The 20,727-nt window shown below is 44.5% G+C and overlaps 2 protein-coding genes across 6 annotated transcripts in view; both read left to right on the top strand.

Annotated features, from left to right (window-relative positions):
• The window catches only part of adcy9 (adenylate cyclase 9), a 31,872-nt gene extending 24,328 nt beyond the window's left edge, over positions 1–7,544 (top strand). The window contains exons 7-11 of one of the 2 annotated variants that reach the window (XM_068726775.1): positions 1,191–1,347; positions 2,837–2,979; positions 3,308–3,337; positions 4,063–4,342; positions 4,583–7,544. In XM_068726775.1, the coding sequence (XP_068582876.1) occupies positions 1,191–1,347; positions 2,837–2,979; positions 3,308–3,337; positions 4,063–4,342; positions 4,583–5,644 (1,672 nt within the window). In that variant the 3' untranslated portion in view covers positions 5,645–7,544. Of the gene's footprint in view, positions 1–1,190; positions 1,348–2,836; positions 2,986–3,307; positions 3,338–4,062; positions 4,343–4,582 lie in introns of both variants that reach the window. The other variant, XM_068726774.1, reaches the window with a different exon arrangement.
• A 2,728-nt stretch (positions 7,545–10,272) lies between these two features.
• crebbpa (CREB binding protein a) overlaps positions 10,273–20,727 on the top strand; it is a 35,723-nt gene continuing 25,268 nt past the window's right edge. For 2 of the 4 annotated variants that reach the window (XM_068727645.1, XM_068727644.1), the window contains exons 1-2: positions 10,273–11,190; positions 19,945–20,591. In XM_068727645.1, the coding sequence (XP_068583746.1) occupies positions 11,103–11,190; positions 19,945–20,591 (735 nt within the window). In that variant the 5' untranslated portion in view covers positions 10,273–11,102. Of the gene's footprint in view, positions 11,191–19,494; positions 19,592–19,944; positions 20,592–20,727 lie in introns of those variants that run through there. The other 2 variants (XM_068727647.1, XM_068727646.1) reach the window with 2 other exon arrangements.

Here is a 20,727-nt window from a genome sequence, read left to right as displayed (position 1 = left end):
AGCATAGCTTACAGGAACTGGTAGAGGGGGAAGGTGACATGTTCATGGTGCGGATCTCTAAATTGGAGGAAATAATTGTTTTGGGTGGATGAATAATCTCTAATATTCATCTATATATATATATATATATATATATATCCATATCTTTATCTGTGTCTATATATGACTATGTCCTGCGTGATAAATAGAAATGCATGACATCCAAACGTTCTTGTCACATTATACCACATTGTGAATTGAATTAAGAGTAAATATATAAGTTGTCATGAACACTGTTATGCTCATCTGACAGAGTTCATAAAGTACAGCGCTATGACAAAAAGAATGGCTAGCTGATGAATCAGCGCCACACGCCATATTTAATTGACGTCGCTTTAAGGTGCCGGCTCTTAGGCAACGATGTCTCATTTGTTAAATGCCTTTTAGTCTCGGCTCCTCTCTTCTCACTTCTCTTCCTCACCTCCTCCGCGCGCAGCTCTCGTGGGCCGGACTAAGAGAGGAGGCGAGGTGGCGAGGAGGCGAAGAAAAGAGTCAAGGAGACACGTTAGCATATTGAAAAGCCCCCGGTACCTCTTGGGCCTCTGTGGCACGGGGTTGAAAACCACTGATCGACCATCCCGTTGCACCACAACTCTCCACTGAAACCAAAACAAGTTATTTTATGTGGCTTCCACACCACAATCGATTAAACATCCTTTGTCAGATATGACTGTCTATTGTCCATTTTTTTGTGAAGGACCAGCATTGGCTCAGAAATTGGCACAATGACATCCTGGTACCAGGTACAGTTCCAGAGCAAGAACACTTGGAGCTTCCAGTATTTCTAGTGGTTAAGATGGATTTGATCTATTTTTGTATTTTGTGGTGTGTTTTATTGGTGTGGGGAACATTTGTAAAGGAATGAATTTCTACTTATTGCTATGTGGAAAAAAAGGGGAATAAATCTTCATCTTCTAGTTGGGACTTGGACAGCAATGAGAATTAAGAGTCTACCTCAGTTGAGGACTATGGGTGGAGTCATAAGGAGAAAGATAATAATAATACATTTTTCTTTACTTTACTGTTTTGTGTGTGACTATTTTGCTCGGTTGATTCTCATTTTGGCCTCATTTAGAATGAACTGATAATGCGTTGGGGTTGTCCTCTGTTGTCTCCTCCTAACAACAATGTCCTCCTCTCCTCGACTGCAGTATGGCCTTCTATCTGGAGACGGTGATGAACTGCACCCGCTCCCTGCTCCTGGTGGTCTCTGGATGGGTCCCCCGTCACGTGATTGGGGCCGTGTTAGTCTCCCTTCCTGCCATCTCTGTCTTGTCCCACCTGACCTGCAGCCGCTTGCCCCTCCAGGTAAACATGTCTATTGGTGGGTGGTAGGATCAAAAACGGGAAAGAACTGTGTGTGTGTGTGTGTGTGTGTGTGTGTGTGTGTGTGTGTGTGCGCGCGCGCGCGCGCGCACTTGTACATGCACATGCACGTGCATGTTGGTGCGTGCATGAAGTGAGACACTAGAATGCCTTTTAACAGGTGTGTGTGTGTGTGTGTGTGTGTGTGTGTGTGTGTGTGTGTGTGTGTGTGTGTGTGTGTGTGTGTGTCACTCAGAGAGTGTGTGAGTCCATCACTGTCTTAGGAATTCTACTCTGGTTTAGCAGCTTGGTTGATGACCGGTTCTGTGTCTTTATTTAATCCTGAAACAATTAGTTAAATAATCGATAGACATAAGAGAATTAACAATAATTATAGTATTACTTTACTCAAATATCCAACATATGCCGTTGCATCTCTCTCTGTTCCTTACTAATATTTAACGATATTGCCGCTACTGCTGTTAAGGCTGCAATCACTGTCACCATTAGTAACAGTCCTTTAGCTGATTTAACGACTAGAATGGTTCGCCCTCACTGACTGAAGCCAAAATAAGCAGAGAGGAGTCGGCAGTTTGAAATCTTGCCCATGGTGGTTTGAAGCCAGAGATCCTCGGAGGCCAGCAGTGCCATTAGCTGGCATTAGCACTTTGAGGAACTGTAGAAGGAAAACAGCTCGGAGGCTTCAGGAGGCTTCGCCTGTGGACCTTGGCACCAAGACATGTTGACATTTCTTCTTCTCTGAGTCCTGCATGTGAGAAGATTGAGAGCAGCCATGCTTCACAGCGGGGTTTTTTTTTTTTTGTGCCGTTTTGATTCAAGGCCATCTGTATAAGTTTGATCCTCTCTTTTCAGCTATGAGCCAACGGCTGCTTGCAAGATGTGTGGTGTTTTGATATCTTGTTATTCAGGGGTTTTCAACACCCCCCCCCCGCTCTGTCTCTCCCCTCCGCTCTCTCCATCTCTTCGGGGCTTGCAGATCAAAGTGGTAGTCTCACGGAGGGTTGTTAATTAGACATGCCGTTTTCTGGACTTTAATGCCTTTGAAGCTCTGACTAAGTTTATATTGCATTTGACATCTACATCTCATGTACCAGTTTCAGAAGGAAAAAGACAAGCAACATGGGGCTGACCAATTAATCGAAATGTTACCGTTACAAAATGGCCCACTGCAGTTTTTCAAAATCGCAGGAGGCGCAATATTTGTCAAAAGCAAAATATGTGTCAACATACCATTTTACATTAAATATTGTTGTGCTGCAGAGATGTCGTGGACTACATTAAATATCCTACAGACTTAAATTTGTTTTTATTTATTTACTTAACCCTAAACTCATAATCACCTCTCCTACTCAACACACATACACAGCGGCCTCACGGGCTAAACTGTATTGTATCTGTTCTGTTTTGCCTTCACAGCGTAGTCCTCAGTTGCTTCGTTAAATCGCTTTAATGACGAGCCCCTTTTCTCCAGGTGACCATGTTCCTGTGCTGTGCCACCATCCTGGCCATCATCCAGTATTGTAACTTCTGTCAGCTGAGCTTTTGGATGCGCTCGGTCCTGGCCACTGCTACAGGGGTCGCCCTGCTGCTGTTGCTGTACTGCCCCTTGCACAGGTACAGGTGAGCGTGCGTTACTTGCACACGTGCGCAAATACGCACACAAGTCAACAGATGTGTGTATGTACACGGACGTACATGAGTTGATATATGCAGCAGATTGACGGATGAGTTTTATTTATGCATTAACTCATTATTCTCAAACATTGTAACTTACCCAGTTGTTTTGGTACTTCATAACTCTAACTTCCTGTTCTTCAGCCAGGAAAAGGCTGCATTATGTTTGTTCGTGTGTGTGTGTGTGTGTGTGTGTGTGTGTGTGTGCGTGCGTGCGCATGTGACCGTTCCTTTCTTCTGACTGACACCACTCTTCTTCGTCTTTCAGTTCCGGTCATAACAGCTTGCCGGTTCATGGGTGAGTGTCTCCGTGGAAACAAAGGGGATGATGGATGAGTGACATTTGAAGGGTCAACAGGGGCGACGGCTTGCTTTTCATATTTTTCATAACTGCAGCTCCGTCTGGCTTTTACTCAATCTCACGCTTTCCTGCTCTTTACTCACCTATCCTCTCTCTCTCTCTCTCTCTCTCTCTCTCTCTCTCTCTCTCTCTCTCTCTCTCTCTCTCTCTCTCTCTCTCTCTCTCTCTCTCTCTGTGGCTGCTAAATGTCACTAGTGGTGGAAGTGACTCATATAGCCCGTGCATGCTTGGATTTTTTATTAGAGCCACAAGTTAGCTGACTACACTATAGAGCAGGAGAGGGGGCTGGAAAAGACTCTTTTCATTTTTTTCTTTATCAGAAAGCATTTTGATTGGCAGCCACTTCTTACAGGATACAAACACTACTTGAATCACAAGTGAGCACACTGATGTAATAACGAAATCATTTTATGAGCCAATGTTGCAGTCAGCGCGCCTTCAGGTATTTCTTTTCGCTTTTATTCGTCTGTTAACTTTTTTATCTGGGTGGAATATATCATAAATAGATCATTTTATCCCTCATGTTTGACTTCAGATAGTGATAGTGGAATTCTCCAAGCCTCCATTTCATCTCTCTTCTTTATCCTGTTAACAGCTTTCCTGTGTTTGTATCATGAACCACTCTTACTTTTCTTCTGTTTGTCTCCGTTTTCCTCGCTCAGACTGAACATCTCCACGTCCGCTGATGGTGGTTCAGCATTAGTCACACCCGGACCTCCCCCGAGACCTCTTGAGCTTCTGGTCCCAGAGGCCGTCCTGGCCTTCTTCCTGCTCCTTCTCCTGGTCTGGTTCCTTAACCGTGAGTTCGAGGTCAGCTACCGTCTCCATTACCATGGCAATGTAGAGGCTGACAAACACCGCTTCAAGATCCAGACGATGCGAAACCAGGCTGAGTGGTTGCTGGGCAACATCATCCCCATCCATGTCGCTGACCAGCTCAAGGTTTTTGTAGTTTTTGAAAAATAAATATCAGACTTAATTATGGTTATCAGAACAATGTCTAATGCATCTACGTTTTGTAATCCAGAAGACATCATTTTTAAGGAAATCCAAAAATACATTCTTCTTCGTATTTTAAGATAAACATTTTAAACTCTAAACATTGTAGCATCACTATCATCATAAATATATAAGCCCATTTTAGAGTTCTAAATGTTCCAACACATTTCCTTGTTTCCTCAGGTGACCCAGAGCTACTCCAAGAATCACGACAGTGTGGGCGTGATCTTTGCCAGCATTGTGAACTTCAGTGAGTTCTATGAAGAGAGCTACGAGGGCGGAAAAGAGTGCTACCGTGTTCTCAATGAGCTAATCGGAGACTTTGACGAGCTCCTTCACAAACCCGAATTCAATAGCGTGGAAAAGATCAAGACGATCGGGGCCACCTACATGGCCGCGTCCTGCCTGAATGTCCGGCAGTTGGCTGAGAATGAGGACGACTCTCCACACGCTCACCTGAGGGCGCTTTTCAACTTCGCCCTGGAGATGATGGGCGTCCTGGACGACTTCAACAAGAACATGCTGGGTTTCGGTTTCAAGCTCCGTATTGGGTTTAACCACGGCCCGCTGACGGCGGGGGTGATCGGCACCACTAAGCTGCTCTATGACATCTGGGGTGACACGGTTAACATCGCCAGCCGCATGGACTCCACCGGGGTGGAGTGTCGGGTGCAGGTGAGCGAGGAGAGCCATGCTGTGCTCAGCGCCATGGGCTTAGAGTTTGACTATAGAGGTACAGTTAATGTTAAGGGCAAAGGTCAAATGAGGACCTTTCTGTACCCCAAAAGTGGGGAAAGTATATATCAAGATCGGACGGAGCCGGGCGCCAGCCTCGGACTCTCTTCCATGGCATCGCCGCTGAATGTGACTTTGGGATCTGTTGCCCAGGCAGCAGCTCTTCCTCCCTCTTCTGCCACTCCTTCTTCCTCCTTTCTTTCCACACTCACTCCTCAACCACAAAGTGCTGTACGGCCTTCCAGAGCAGGGCCTGAGCCTGTCCAAGCAAAGTCCGCCGAGGTGAGGGAGGAGGGATATAGGGACCCTCCACACCTCCCGGGGCAGTCCCCTGCCACAGACCTTCACCTCCCTCCCCACTCCGAACTGGGCCCAGAGCCTAGCGCCGCACAAGAGCCCTCCCAAGTGCAGCCTGCTCCTCTCGCACTTCAAGAGAAGGAGGAGGAGGCGGAAGAGGTGGAGGCCAACGAGCTATCGAAACTCAACGAGGAGTTTTATGCTCGTCTCTGATCCCTTCTCTCTCCTCTTCCTGAGACTTCCGTCCCCCCCCCTGCCGCCCCAGCTGCTGTCTGACTCTCCGGGACCGATTGCAGGTGCAGGACGTCCCTTTCTTTAGGCATAGCTGAAGTGTCTTCAGCGCGGATGATGTAGAGGGAGTTTGTCACTCTTAACGCAAACAGCGGCTATAAACATGGCTACTGATGTCTTTGACGGTGATGTTGCCTACGTACTGGGGGCGGGTTAGACCTGTGTTGAGCACAGCAGTGTATTCGGGGAGAAGGCCGAAAATGGTTCAGAGGGAAGGAAGACTGTCGGTGTTGTTCTTGGTGTATTTTCTTATTTTTTTTTTTTGTTATTAAGTGCCTTCAGGACTAGAGCAGTGAATGAACAAATAGAAATTACTGAACAAAATTTTAACAATTTTAGACTGCGGAACATGCTGTGGTTTCTTACTCCATGCTTTTATTTTCAATGCAAGTATTTCTTCGAAAAAAAAAAAAAAGAATTATTGTCGTGCCATATCATTTGTTTTAACTTGATCAAAGTCTTGACCTTACTTAAGGGAAAATTAATTTTAGGTTCTATATAAGGGCCAGTGCAGCATGATGGGCTGAGCAGGGAACTATGGGAAGAATGAGGGAATCACATGAAGCAGTGTTAATTTATGTATTCTGCTTTGACTTGAGGGCTTAATACAGTATTCATTTGTGCGAGACACGCTGCATAGATTTTAGTTTGTGTAGCAGCTAAATGCACATTTTAAGCACGGGTCTTGCACAGTGTTTTCTCGACCACTTGTATTTGGAAGTTATTACCGTTGGAAGTGGCCATTAAAATGGCCGCTAATGTCTTTGACGGTAAGGTTGAAATAGCTTTTAAGAACATATAAACGGAGTACAATCAAAGGCACAAAATCAAAGCGGATAAGGGAATATAGATTTGGAAGAAAAGGTGGTTTTAAAAAGTGAGATTGTCACAAAAGCAGGAAGGCACTTTAAATGTACTTAAAGTGATACTCCACCCAAGATGTGTCTTTTGAGTATGAAACACAATCCTAACAGTAGGCACTGTAGTATTGTTTTTTTTTATTTGTTCGGGGTTATTTTATGTGTTTTTCATCATAGCAAACCGTAACGATGACCTGAAGAAAATAGAGATGAGGATTGACGTTCAAAATCGGACCTAACCCCGAGACCAGCATGGTGCTCCTGGGCCCTGTGGTTTTTTTAGTAAATGTTTCTCAAACAGGAATAAGTAGTTCATTTGTTGGGGACGGTATTCAGCAGCTAATGTGGTGAGCTAGTGAATATTTACAGCAGCAGGATGGTGTATGTGGGATTGACTCTAAAGGAAAATACAGAGCCCATTTTTTGTTGTGATGAAGGAACAATGGCTCCGAGTGCAACGATGCGGCTCATTGATATGTTTTATTAGTTTTTGGTCAACAGCGGAGCTCGAAGGCACAGAGGAATACGATGAGTCAGACTTAGACTACACAGACGATACTTGTTGATTGTGATCGATTCATTGTTGGTTTTTGGTCTTTTTCGTGGAATTTTTTTAAACCGTAAGAAAAACACACCAGACTTTTGGTGGCCAACCGAGGGGTCACGTGAAGTGGGACTGTGATGCTATTGATAGATGATGGGGGGGGGGGGTCCACATTGCCGTTGGTTATTAAAGTGTCAAAGCACAGATCAACCACAGTTTCTCCAGTGCTTTATTTAAAACCTCACACTCAAATTTAGTTCCAACCGTTGCCTTCATCGCCAGAAGAAAACACAGACGTTGGTCAGTCGGTCCATCACTTTAGATGTATTCAATAGTTAAGTATTGTCTGCCTCCAGCTGTGTGATTTGCTGTTGAAGGGGCGGGACTTTTCACTTGATCCAGTCACAGCCTTTATACGGAGGGGGGGGGGGGGGGGGGGGGGGGGGGGGGCCCTCTACTGTATCAAGATACTTAAATTGTGCCACTTTAATTGAGTGATCTATAGGTGCAGTGCAACCTAAACTAGCTGATTGTTTTGTGGTGCCTAAAGAGTTTTTTTTTTTATCATGCTGTTTTCATAATGAGGATAGATTATGATTGTATGTTTGAGGAAATTATGCTCGTTGTGCAGGTTTTGCTGCAATTCTTCTTTTTTTTTTTCTTTTGACAAATTCCATCTTTTTTTTCCTTTTCTTTCTCTTTTCCAGTTCTTTCAGTCTGTCAATAAACGGTCGCCTTGGAAAAGCGTGGCGGTGTTGTTCTCATCGAATAAATGGCACCTCTGTAGTTCTCTTTGCTCTTTGCTCACTTCATGCTTCTGTCTTTACTCCGTGGAGCTCTTGTTTCTCCCCTGTACTTTTGGGTGTATGTGTGTGAGAGAGCTATTTCATTTCTACTCCAAGTCAATAACGCAGAAACGATCCCTGTAGTACGATGCAAAAATAAATCGATCAACTACACGGCCACTGTTAAACTGTTATTTCGCTGTTGCTACCTTATCTGTAGAGCAAGGTCACACACGTAGCTGCGAAAGGAAAGCTCTAGAGATACAGAGACGACGAGGAACCATCCCTGATTATGTAGTCGTCTCCATCTATAGCATAAAAAGTATCTCTGTTTACCCCTACCATGGTGCACTCCAAACATACACAACCAGTGCCTTTTTTAATTTAGGAATATGTTTAATCGGCGTGTGTGAGCTGTGATTATTTGTATCAAGTAATCATGATCACATTAGTAGCATAAATGCGTTAACATCCAAAGACGTTTCTCCAGAAGCTGTCACTCTAAATGAAGACACGGAAATAGCTACACAAGCTCTGCTTTAACACAAATCCTTGTCACGGCCACATTCATAATTTAATGCATATTCTCAACACGCTCAAGTTTGCCAAACCCAATAAACCATACCATGCGAAGTTGTGGAAACAGATGGCAATATGAGGTTTTTAAAGGGACGTTTTCACCCAGGCAATTTGCCAGATTACCCGTCTGCCTCACGTTGTTCGTTAATTCGTGGTGATTTTCAGGACATTTCGCTAAAGCCCGAGCTTGCACAGCAGTGACAGAAACTAGCCATAGTAGGTTTGAGATCTGGGGCTCCACCTGTTGATGGCCACACCACCTCTCCAGTAGCGCACATCTGTACACACATATGAATAAAATATTAAAGTGAACACTGCTGGCTCTGTTATCTGTGATACAGTGGGGTGGGTGGGTGGGTGGGTGGGGGGGGGGGAAACGAATGAGCAGTTTTCTTTTTTTTTTGCCAGACACACTACAGTTTCAGTCTGACTCTGCACCATACTCTCATTCTGTTTTTTGTTTCATTTCAGTATAATTATGTCTACACTTATGTTGAACAATAAGCATGTACTGCCAACAAGAGGGATTCTTCAAATCACTGTGCTTCGCTCACTTAAGGTTACTTGGATTGTATCCTTCTCTGACAGCGTATTGATGATGTGTGTATGACAATACTTGTTTTAGTTTTGGCAGAGGGAAAGAAGTGTCTTTAGAGGTCCAGGGCTCCAGTTAAAAAAATGCAAAAATAACCCGGCCTCGTGCATCGAGGAGAAGTTTATGGCATTCAGTCAACGCTTTTTGTTAAAGAAATCTAAATCTGCTTTGTGACTGACAAATAAGGGAGAGAGTGTTTTATTAGCACTTGTTGAAATCATCACAGCAAAACAACATTGCCTAATTACTCATTTAAATGGTGACAGCTCCACATCTTTCCATTATAAATTCAACCCGTATGTGTTTTAAATTACACTGGGACAACAATGTAGACAGGTTGTTTGATTTAAAATCTTTGTGTATTTGTGTTATGTTCATGAATGAGATGTATTATGTATGTTTTTGTGCACATTACCCATGTATCATTTATCAACACATGATCGTAATCTGTACACATTTGCACAAAGCACTCAGTGTTTGTACATATGCAGTTATTTTATGTCACATATGATTTTTTTTTTGATTTTTTTTTTTATACATGTGCATGTCAGATTTTTGCCAGAAAACAATGAAAAAGCAACACGTATTATCAAATTGGTTCAATGTGTGTCTGTTTGAGTAAGCGTGATTGATATAATTTTATTTTATTTTTTTCCAGTATGAGAGAAATAAATCTCCAAGCAGAAAACAGTTGAGTGCACTGTGAAATATAAACAGGAGATGAATTCATGTTAAACCATAGCCTGATAATCAGACTGAACTGCAATTTTGTTTTTACATTTCTAAGTAAATCAGAGACGTGCGCAGTCGGGCTATATTCACATTGGTGGTTGGCCAAGTTTAGGAAAGATAGTCCCAAACCTGTCAATAAGGTGAGTTTAGTATATTTGAATAAAGATTCATTGCCAGAACCTACATGAGTTAATGATAAAATAACATGCAACACATAAATTATTTTAAATGTATTAATGATTAAATAATTTATGGATTTATGTTGATTTTAATATTGATAACTATAATGCACTTGTAAAATGAATTTTTAAATCTACGCTCTGACTCGTGAACTACTTGTAAGTGTCTCTGGCGGTGCTGTAGCGCCCCCAGCGGTGAACAGGAGCGGTGTCTTCACGTAGGGCGTGATAGCGCGGCCCCTCCCCCTCCACAGACGATCTGGAAAAGAAAAAAAAACTTTTTTGTATCGAAGGAATCAACAGCCGCCATCTTGTCGTGGCTCGGAATTAGGATTTCGGTCCAACACTGGTTTTTACGTAGAAAATCGAGCATCCTTACCGCGTTATGACAACGTCCTTCCCCAGAAAACGAAATCTTAACGTCGCCTCGGAGACATTTTGTGCGAAAAAACGGGACTAGGATCGGTGGTCGTCGGGCAAAAACCGCTCCGTATATCTGGTTTCCCCTTCAGCGGCGATTCAGCCCCTGACGCCGCTCAGCAGCGGTCTTGTTTACCGTGTGGGCAAGCGGAGACCAGCGCGTGACTTTCGGGACGATTTGCAAAAATACTGCATTTTTATGCAATTGTGCATTTTTGTGGAGCTTCGCGCGATTTTTTGCATGAAGAAATTTGACGTCACGCAAAATGGGCACTTCGAACATATAGAAATTGCGACCTTTCCCCCGGAGCGCAGCGGTCCGCCTGCTTTTATTAGACTATCCTTTTGAATTTCGATTTTTTTTTTCATGGGGGATATTTTATTTCGGGGTATTCAACGATAATAATGTGGGTGTTGGGTGTTGGATTATCATGGGGTGAATGGCGGTGGCGAAGCGGGGCGCTATTGCATCTCTTTTGAAAAAGACACTCGCAGAGGAGCAGCTAACGCTAACAGGTAATCTAGCTGCTAGCAGGCAATTAGCTAACGTTAGCTATTAGCCACTTAGCTAACGTTAGCAGGCTGCCAGCTTGCTAATGTGTTAACCGGGAAGGTAAACAACTTACCAGGCGGAAAGTAATCATAATCATCAACTAAAGCAAAACTATCCGGACAAGACAACAACTATGGCTGAAAACCTGCTGGACGTCGGACCTCCCAACTCTAAGCGGCCGAAGCTGACTTCACCTGCCCTGTCAGCGTCTGATGGACCAGGTAAAGGCCTCAACGCTGTCTGCACAATGTGACGTTAAAAATACAAATACACAGTTAACTTTGCCACGAGAGCTTGTTTCTTAAATTTATTGACCACCCATGCTGCACATTTCAAAGTCACCAGGTCAGCTCGGTGTGCTGTAGTAGTTAGTTACTGTGGTTTTACTGCATTTACTGCAGTGTTGTGGTTTTGGTTCTGTGGTTAGCGTCAGTTTATGAGGTAAGCTTGCCTTGTGCTAATGCAGTCTAATACAGTCCTTATCACGCTAAAGCATGATAATAATGATATGCTAAAGCATACCTCCATGTGGTAACGTTATGACTCGATACAATACAACAGGGCCACAAACTAGAGTTTACAAAATGAGAGCAAAAAAAAAAAAAAAAGAACATGGTTGGAGAATGTAAAGTTGCATGTGTCGCTACACCACGCTAGTTTTAACTGTCAACTGAGTTGATGGATGTTGGCAAAGAGTATTTCTCTGCGTGACTCGTGTTACTACACAGCAGTGAGCCACTTCATGTAGGAAGTAGTAACCTCGGTTATAATTTCTGTCATAGCTCTAAAGACATTATGGAGACACACTCCCTGATTCTCTTACACACCTCAAATGATGCAACGTGTGTCTTACGTCAAGATCAGATGCGGTGTCAATTCGTGACGTCCTGCTCCTCATAAAAAGAGTCCCAATGTAGCTAAGCAGAGTTCCACGCTGGATCTTTTTATAGCGCCTGCATTTTATCTGAAGAGAGATTTTATTGATTGTGTTCAGGTCTGTGTGTGTGTGTGTGTGTGTGTGTGTGTGTGTGTGTGTGTGTGTGTGTGTGTAGTGTGACGATAAGACGGTAGTTGCCTCAGAGAGAAGAAAAAAAAAGGGCGACTGGCAGCAGACGATGTTTGAAACTAGAGCTCAATCCAGCTACCAAGTATAAAAACATGAATCAGCGGAGACAAAAACACAGTCGTCTCCTGCCACAGCATCCCTAAGCAAGCCTGTGAATCCACAGACCAATCTGGTTGAGACGGGACTACCTGCGATTGTACAGTACATATTTCATTTGCTGAACTTTTATCACTTCAGGCATGTCATTTTCCGATATGAAGATATGGTAATCTGTGACACTCTATTTCTTGGCTGTTAGTTTATTAGGACTAAATTTCCTCAGTGGCAGCAAACGTGTAACATTAGCCGTCAGACTACTCCTGTAGTCTAAACTGTTTACCAGACACTGCTGGGGCTAATTTAACAACTGCAGTCATGGGCGGAGGACAGAAAAGATGGACGCAACGCATAGAAGCAATCTGTTCAACCCGCATCAAACAAATGTTTTATTGATATTAAAATCACAGAGATTACTGGCACTTAACTTTTACCTTCTCGTTGCTCAGTGTTTTGGGTTTTACAGCTTGCAAATTTACTGTATGGTTGAGTGTGAATTGGTCCCATCAAACCCTGCAGTCAACTGTTTCCACTTAAAAACCCTGGCACATCTATTGTACACACTGTGTCCAGATAAACAACAAAGTATCCCAGTGGTTGTTGGAAGGAAGAAAAAAAAAAGCCAAACATCTGTCAGGTAAAAGTTTTCTCAAGTGTCGACATGAATCTAAATAAGTGGTGAGGATCGATGCGTCTGCCGCATGTATAAGTAGTCAATGGTTTTCTAACGCATTAACCATAAAAACTTAATATGCCGGTCGTATGAAATGCTGTTTAGGGGACAAAAATTGATTAATGCAGCTTTAACATTACGCTGTGTTTCAAGCCAGTACTTGGCCTGCTGTTGTGAATACCCAAAGGTATATTCAGCAGATATGTATATTCCTCACTTTTCAAACATAGGTTTCTGGAAGGAAAAAAAAGTCTTATATTTGTGCAGATACATTGTGTTTTGTAATCGCGTGTCGGTGAAGTTGTAGATCTGAAGTCGTAGCTCCACAAATACTTTCTTCGCATCTATCAAATGGCACGTTTTCCTCATCACGATTAGTTTAGTTTGGCTCTGCAATAAAAAAAAAAAATAAGTTGGACAGCCTTTCAACAAAAGCGGCCGAGAAGACGATGAATTACAATGCGCATCACACATGGCAGAGGCACCACATGTCTGCAATGAACAATCATTAAACCCGGCCCGCCTGCTCTTTTATTGTTTTCGCCTTTTACCGTCGGGACCTAACGGACCCCGGGGGACAGCACCGGGCCGCGCTGTCTTTGGTCGTAAATGACTGCAGATAAAGAGTTTGCGTTCAGTCTTTGATGGCGGTCATGCTTGAAGCTTTGTGAGCGGTACCCCTCGGCCCTGACATTTCACCTTTTGCCTTTTTCAGAAGCCCCTGGTTTGATTTGCACGTCACATTTTGGGGGTGTGCTGTAGCTCATGTTTATGGGGAGTGTTTGCATAATGAGATGTGTAGTAAAGCATATATGCTTCCTGTGTGTGTGTGTGTGTGTGTGTGTGTGTGTGTGTGTGTACGTGTGTGTACGTGTACTTTGTTTTGGGTGTGTTCGGGGAGGTTCCCTCTTACAGTGGTAGAGAGTAAACACGCGCCTCCTGTCTCTCTATTCAGGCCTCAGGCCATGTGTAACATGAAGAAAGGAAATAAAAGATTGTCATTTTATGGATTAAAACAAATCTTGCCATTAGTAGTCTTAGTGACTTATTATAAGCTGCTTAGAGCTAGTGTAAACGGGTCATAATTCATTTCTAATATCTATTTACGTTCGTTTGAAAACATCGCCTTCAAACAACCGGATTTAGTCGGGTTTCTTACCAACAATACATTTTACGAGATTACGTAATGTGAACACATCTTGATAACGTTTACCTTCGCTCAATGCTCATTTTCACTGAACAGAGCCTGAACGCATCATAATGCAACCGAATGAAACTGTTGGCCATTAGCAGTGCTGCTAACCTCACTAGCTCTCCACGGGTTGGTTGTTCACAATGTAACATTATCAGAGGTCGGCGACTAGAAAAGCATAAATGTCGACGACCTGATCGCATATTTTACTGAATATTGGTGGATAGCGAACGTCAACCATCGCAGTGTGAAATGAAGTTTGACTGACGTTAAACTGTGTAATTAATCCGCAGGTCACGTGTGTGTCGACCGTGGGGGGGGGGGGGGGTCCATACGGATCATGAATCAACTGAGACATTGTTTTTTTCATAATCACATTTGAATCAATCTGTAACTGGCCGATAATCTTTAGCTAATAGCCCTCTTCTCTCTGTCAAAGTTAGCGTGTGTATGGGGTAGGGTGAGTCTGCATACTCGCGCAATTGTGCTCAAACCGAGCTAGTAAATATTTGATGCGTGCCTTGCTGAGCTCTTAGTTCAGCTCCGTGAGTCGGTCACGGCCGTGTCAGTGGACCCCTTTCACACAGCCTGCTCAAGGTGGGCCTGTGCCGCGTTATTCTGCCTCGCTGTTGTGTATAAAAGGTACGGAGACACAATGGAGGGGACAGAGTGTAAAAAAGGCAGAGCCGGCACGGCGAAACGGGTCTGAAGGCTTTGAGACGTGTTATTTGTGGGATGTGTAAAAACAAAAAACGCTTGCAGCAGCTAGCAGCTCACCTACAGCAACCCTAAGTGGGTAAACAATGCTGATGGGAGCTCCTTACCCTGCGACTACAGGACCTGATCAACCGGCATATTCCAGGGACGGTGTGGACGGGTGCAAGTCGCCGCCCAATGCATATGTTATATATCATCCTATACGCCGCCGCAGTTATGCCACACATCGCGCCTCTTTTGCTCGCACATGATTGCAGCTGTGCTATATGAGGTCGGCGTTATGCCGCCGCCGTTTGGTTCACTGTGAAAAAGGCAAAGCTGGCTGAATGGCAGATCATCTTTACGGCAGTATTGCAGAATCTTTTTTTTTTTTTTTTTTTTGTAAAGGGATGGTGAAACGCCCAAATGTTTGCTTTCACTATGCAAATGGAACATTTTTACAGCCTAGCAGGCAGTCGGTAAGCTCATGACGCAGCTGCTAATGGAGCCATTTATGCTTCTGACTACGGGGAACCAGAAATACCCTTCGAAAAAAGAAGGGAGAGCAGCACAACGGACAAGGGGGGGGGGGCACCACTTACCCCTTCCTTGTGAAGCGTATACGACGACGACGTCTTGTTTTTTAGCTGGCTGCGTTTGCAGGACGGACTAATTTGTGTCTGTGCGTGTTTTTCCTTGTTATGATACAATCTGTTTTCATGAGCCAGTATTGCCCTTTTTAGCTGATTCCACACGCAGCAGTCTGCATCTGTGAGTGATGCAGTGAGAGTGAGGCTGGAATCAAAATCTTTTTGTTTTTGTAGATAAAATAAATAATTAAAAAAAAAAAAGCTGGAGTTATAGATTTTTCACCACAAATTCCTTTGGAATTATATGAAAAACACCTTTGGGAGTAAATCTGATATTTCTTGAAATTAAGCTTTGATAAGCATTACATGTCCTACATTCCCATTTACTAGAAGACACTGACTTACTCATTCTAACAAATGTGATGCGTCACTTTGACATAGTAATTAAGTGGGTATAAAAGGCATATAACCTGGAGAGGATGAGAAGAAAGGGAGTGCTTTGAGGGTCATTGAGCTTTTGCTGTTGCTCTTTTTGTTGAATGAGGAAGAGGAGAAAATTATATTAAGTATCGCTAATATGTCCGTTCCAACCACATCTACCGCCAAAAAAAATCAGGAAGTCGGTGTTATAGTAGTTAAGCGCGCCTCTTGCTTGATTTGATTGGCTGCCTCGGTCAATTGCGATGCTGTCGTGCGGTTCGACTCGCGCCTGGTGTTGAATATTTTAACTTTCATGCGAGTCTAAAAAAAAAACGAGGCGCAAGAGAGAAGCGCATGATCCGTTACGCCACTAGTTTCAATGATTATTATGTCGGTGTGTGTCACCAGCGATGTGAGAGATAAAAACACAGGTGTGTGTGTGTGTGTGTGTGTGTGTGTGTGTGTGTGTGTGTGTGTGTGTGTGTGTACCTGCACAGTTCCAAGTGAGAAGAGGAGGGGAGACCAAATCATTGCAAGATGTTGCTGTTGTTTTTTGCTGGACTGCAGCAAAGCAGTGAGTGACTGTTGAAGTTGTGGCATTGGTGAATAGGTGTTTACGCTGGTGATGTTATACATCATTTTTGTTGTTGTTGTTGCACACGTCTGTTACAATACCTGCATTTTTTTGATGCCACAGTTAAAGCAAATGTTTTATGGGTAGTGGAAAAAAAACATTGGTTAAAAAAAAAATCCTGCGAAATTTTTTAAGTTAAATGCATCTATCTGGAGAACCTTGAAAACCAAATTGTCTCTTGCAAACAATTGTGTGCTTTAGTAAATCATTTAATCATGAACACGTTGGTTGTATAGACATGAATGGTGATGAAACGGCAACAACGTAACCCTGTCGTAACTGTCAGCCGGCGGACTGCACTAAGGTCTGCGGTGAGGTCCAGCCGTGGGGGGGGGGGGGGGGGTGCTTGCTAGCTGGAAGGTAAACAAAGCCGCTGTGGTCTGCGTGCTGCGTAGCTGACACATTTATCTGTGGAGGCAACACTCCAGTGGTCCACAAATGTGAGTCCTGGATGACTCACTGAAGCCTGATTTGTGTATAATGCTTAAACCTGGAGTTCTATCATTTATTATGCAAGTAGTGTTGACTAATTTGTGAGTCCATGATCATATGAAAATTCAGTTTTTATTGAGTAAAATCTTCCATGATTTAAAGAAAAAAAAAAAAAGGAATCTGTACAGCATTTTATCAGATCTCGTTTCCCCACCAACAGTAGAGGATGGATCACCCTCCCAGCTCTTAAGTGGCTGTCTTGCTCTTCATAGTGTGGTACTAAACAGCAAGTGAAAGGACTGGCGGCCATGCTGCACCTGTCCCTCTAAAGCCAGACACATGGCCTTGGGGCAACATGACAGACGTCCCCAGTCTGGACCACCGCTGGGGCGGCTTTAGTGAGTATTTATAGCCACTAGCTCCCAGACAGGAGCCACAGGGGATATATAACGAAACAAAAAGAAAAGGAGAGAGCAGTGTGTCGGATCAGGCAGTTAGGGAAGGAAGAGCATTAAAGTAAGGAGTAATGAGCAACAAATGGAAGCGAGGAAAGTGGAAAATAATACGGCAGGAGGAAGAGAAGCGTAGTACTCCGTTTCTGTCTCCCCCTCCCCCTCCTTCCATGGTCGGGGCTCCCCTGACTGCATGTGACGCTACCTAACCAAAACATTGCTTTGCATTTTTGGCCTCCAGCCAAGCAGCCTGGGGGCAAGGTTTCACAGAGTTAGTGTGTGTGTGTGTGTGTGTGTGTGTGTGTGTGTGTGTGTGTGTGTGTGTGTGTGTGTGTGTGTGTGTGTGTGTGTGTGTGTGTGTGTGTGTGTGTGTGTGTGTGTCCATGTGTGTCCATTCAGAAATGAATGCAGGCCTGAGCGCATGTGGCTCAACTGATTGCTGTTGATCTGAGAGCGTCCATGTGGGCTGCTCGCTGGTTAGCGAGAAGCCAGGGAGGGAAAGATGGATGGTCCCTTCAAGCCCGAAACAAGCTTCCTCCACACGCAGCACCTGCTTGCCTGATGCCAGGGACAGACAGCGAGCCAGCGCAGCAGATCTGGAAGGCTGTGTTTACTCTGGGAAGTACGTAGGCCAAGTGCCCTCATTAAAGGCTGGATTCTGACTGAATCTCAATGAAGACATCCAGCAGCAGCAGCAGCAGCACACGGCAGATGGGAGGTTGTTTAACGCTGTCTGCCCAGTTCTGTTATCTCCCATCCTGTAGCGTTAAGACCAAGTCCCTGTTCATCGTTCATGGTAATAACTGATAAGCTTGATTTGATTCGGATATGTACTTTAGATAAAGTGGCATTCCTCAGCTCTCCCCACCTTCAGCTGTGCAGCTGCAGTGAAGTGCTGTCTGTGAGCTATGGCGCTACGAGCCACTCGCTCGCGTGCTGAACACGCCCTCCACTCACTTTGCTTCATTTCAAAATAGGAACAAATCTATCCTCCACTCGAACTGAACTTTGAAGAACTGAGTTAGCGCTTTAACCCGCTCGAGTCATGTTAGACTGGGTTTGTTAAGCAACCTACTGTTACTTTTTAGCGGGCATTCAGATCAAAAACACCTCTGCATTTACGTAATCTCGTAAAATGTATTGTTGGTAAGCATTTAAACATCGCATGTGGCTTTATTGTTGTGGACGTTTTTGTTTTATCAATGAGACTTAATATACATTTTTTTTTTCCCGGATGACCTCCTGCGTTTTGTTGCTGAAGCACTTCCTGTTGGCACCACCGCTCAGACGAATGAGAACTTTATTCATTCAAGTTTACACGTTAAAATCTATGTTTGCAAGGTATGGTATTACAGGAGAGTAGTGGTAAAACGGGAACCAACCATTGGTGGTCTTGTTGGATGAAGAGCAACAGGTGACTTCTTGTGCTTTTTCTTTTTCTTTTACTGTGTGTGTGTGTGTGTGTGTGTGTGTGTGTGTGTTCACATACCTCAGACATGTCATGAAGGTAAATACAGGCAACACCTTCCACTGTGACTGCTTTATCAAATTGAAAAACCACTAGTGCCCCGCCCACCTCACAAGCTGTGATCACAGTTGCCTGCGGTACGCACAACACAGGCGCTTAACTAACGTTCCCAAATGCAGCCTAAGCCGCCCCGTAATGAATGTGGGCCGTCCCAAAATTTAAATCTTTTGTTTTTCTGTACTATCATAAGTTGAAACTGACCTTTTTTAACATAAACAAAACATCAAAGGTGGTTTGTTTGTTTGTTTGTTCATAGATGTATGATTGTGTTTGCCACAGAGCTTATTTTCTGCAATAATCCCAAAAAAATGTTGCGCTAGCTTTCGGGTCGGCCTCCAAAAAGACGCCATCCCTGCAGCACTCGATGCCGTCGTATACTGTGTATCCCGGTGAACTGTCAGGCTTTGGGTAGCATCTAATGTTTCCTACCTTCCTAAGTGACATCCCCAAACGAGGACGTACAAATCGCATCGATCAGTCGTAGAGGACGGCCATAATGCGCACACGTTTCCTGTCTTTTTCCTGTCTGTTTTAGTCACTTCCATTACGAACAAATCCTAGCTCCCCAGGCTCTCTCGGCATCATGTCCACACCTCTGGATGGTGCGACATAAATATTCCTCCTGCACCCAGCAGGAACCCTGAGTGCTGCTGGATTCTCCGGCGTCACACTCTGTTTGTCAGCCAGTAGTGATGCTGTTATTATCGCTCAGCATCTTGTTTCTGTGTCGTTTTTTTTTTTTTTGCTGCAGGGATCAGCAGCCAGTTGGCATGTTGTCTCATTAATGTCCCACTCCTGGGTGCGTTCGTGAACAGTCGGACTATGACGGAGGAGTAAAGTTAGGTTGGTGCTTGCTGTAGTGTCCCCAGCACGTACCTTTAAAAAATGACATCATGGCTTATCTTGTTGTCGCAGAGCTTAGTCATGCACTAAAAAGGAACTAACTCCTTTCAGGCATGACTACCATAAATACTGCTGAAAGTAAATGCATTCAAAATAATGATAATTAAAGATTAGTATTTAATTAATTCTTGCTATTGTTTTGCAAGATGTACTGTTTTGTTTTTTTTAAATCCTGCCCTTGAGTTAATATTTTGCCAGACAAATCAAATTGTTCACAGGATATTCAAGCTCTCAACCTTCGTTCCAATCGTTAAAATGAATCTCATTTTCCTTTTCTCTCCCTTCTTTCCTAGATCTGGGATCGCTGTCCTGGGATGATTTGGAGAATGACCTTCCAGATGAGTTGATCCCTAATGGAGGAGATCTGGGCCTGATGGGTGGGATGCCTTCAAACGTCGGAGCAGCACCTGGAGCCGGTGGTGGCGTCCCTGTCGTACCGGATGCGGCCGCCAAGCACAAGCAGCTCTCGGAGCTCCTTCGAGCCGGCAGCACCTCCGGTATCGCGGGCGCGGCGGGGCTGAACTCGGCTGGCCCTCAGCCAGGCGGCATGGGGCCTCAGCTGGGCACGCCGCTGAGAAAGAGCCCCCTCGGCCAGGGCTCCCCCAACAACCACCCGTCCCCCCAGGCCCAAAAAGCGGGAACGCCGACTGGAATAGCGGGACAGAACAACAACAACAATACCGCAACAATGGGCTTGAACACGACGGGCTTCAACCAGGCCATGATTAACAATAGCCAGGGCCATGCCGGGCAGGTGATGAATGGTGGCCTTGCACCTGAAGCTGGGAGAGGACGGGGAGCAGCAGGGGCGGCGGGCATGCAGTACCAGGGGCCGGCGATGCAGGGGGCCGCTCCGGGACCAGGAGGAGCAGGGAGTGCGTTGGCAGAAACACTCGCCCAGGGGGGGCAGCATATCGGTGCAGCCCAGCAGGCGGGCAAGGTGGGGGTCACACACACTTCTTCCACCACTTTTATTTTAAGTATAGGTTTTGTGCATTTAGGCAAGAACGCATCGAGACATACGGAGCACGTTGCTGGCTGATTGTTTTTATCTGCACAGAACTGTGTGGATGGGT

Source organism: Cebidichthys violaceus, unplaced genomic scaffold, assembly GCF_023349555.1.
Source record: "Cebidichthys violaceus isolate CVI_PGR_0920_01 unplaced genomic scaffold, fCebVio1.0.p SCAF_4, whole genome shotgun sequence".
NCBI lineage: Eukaryota > Metazoa > Chordata > Actinopteri > Perciformes > Stichaeidae > Cebidichthys > Cebidichthys violaceus.
The sequence above is the reverse complement of the archived record's forward strand: the minus strand, read 5'-3'. Positions and strand labels throughout refer to the sequence as shown.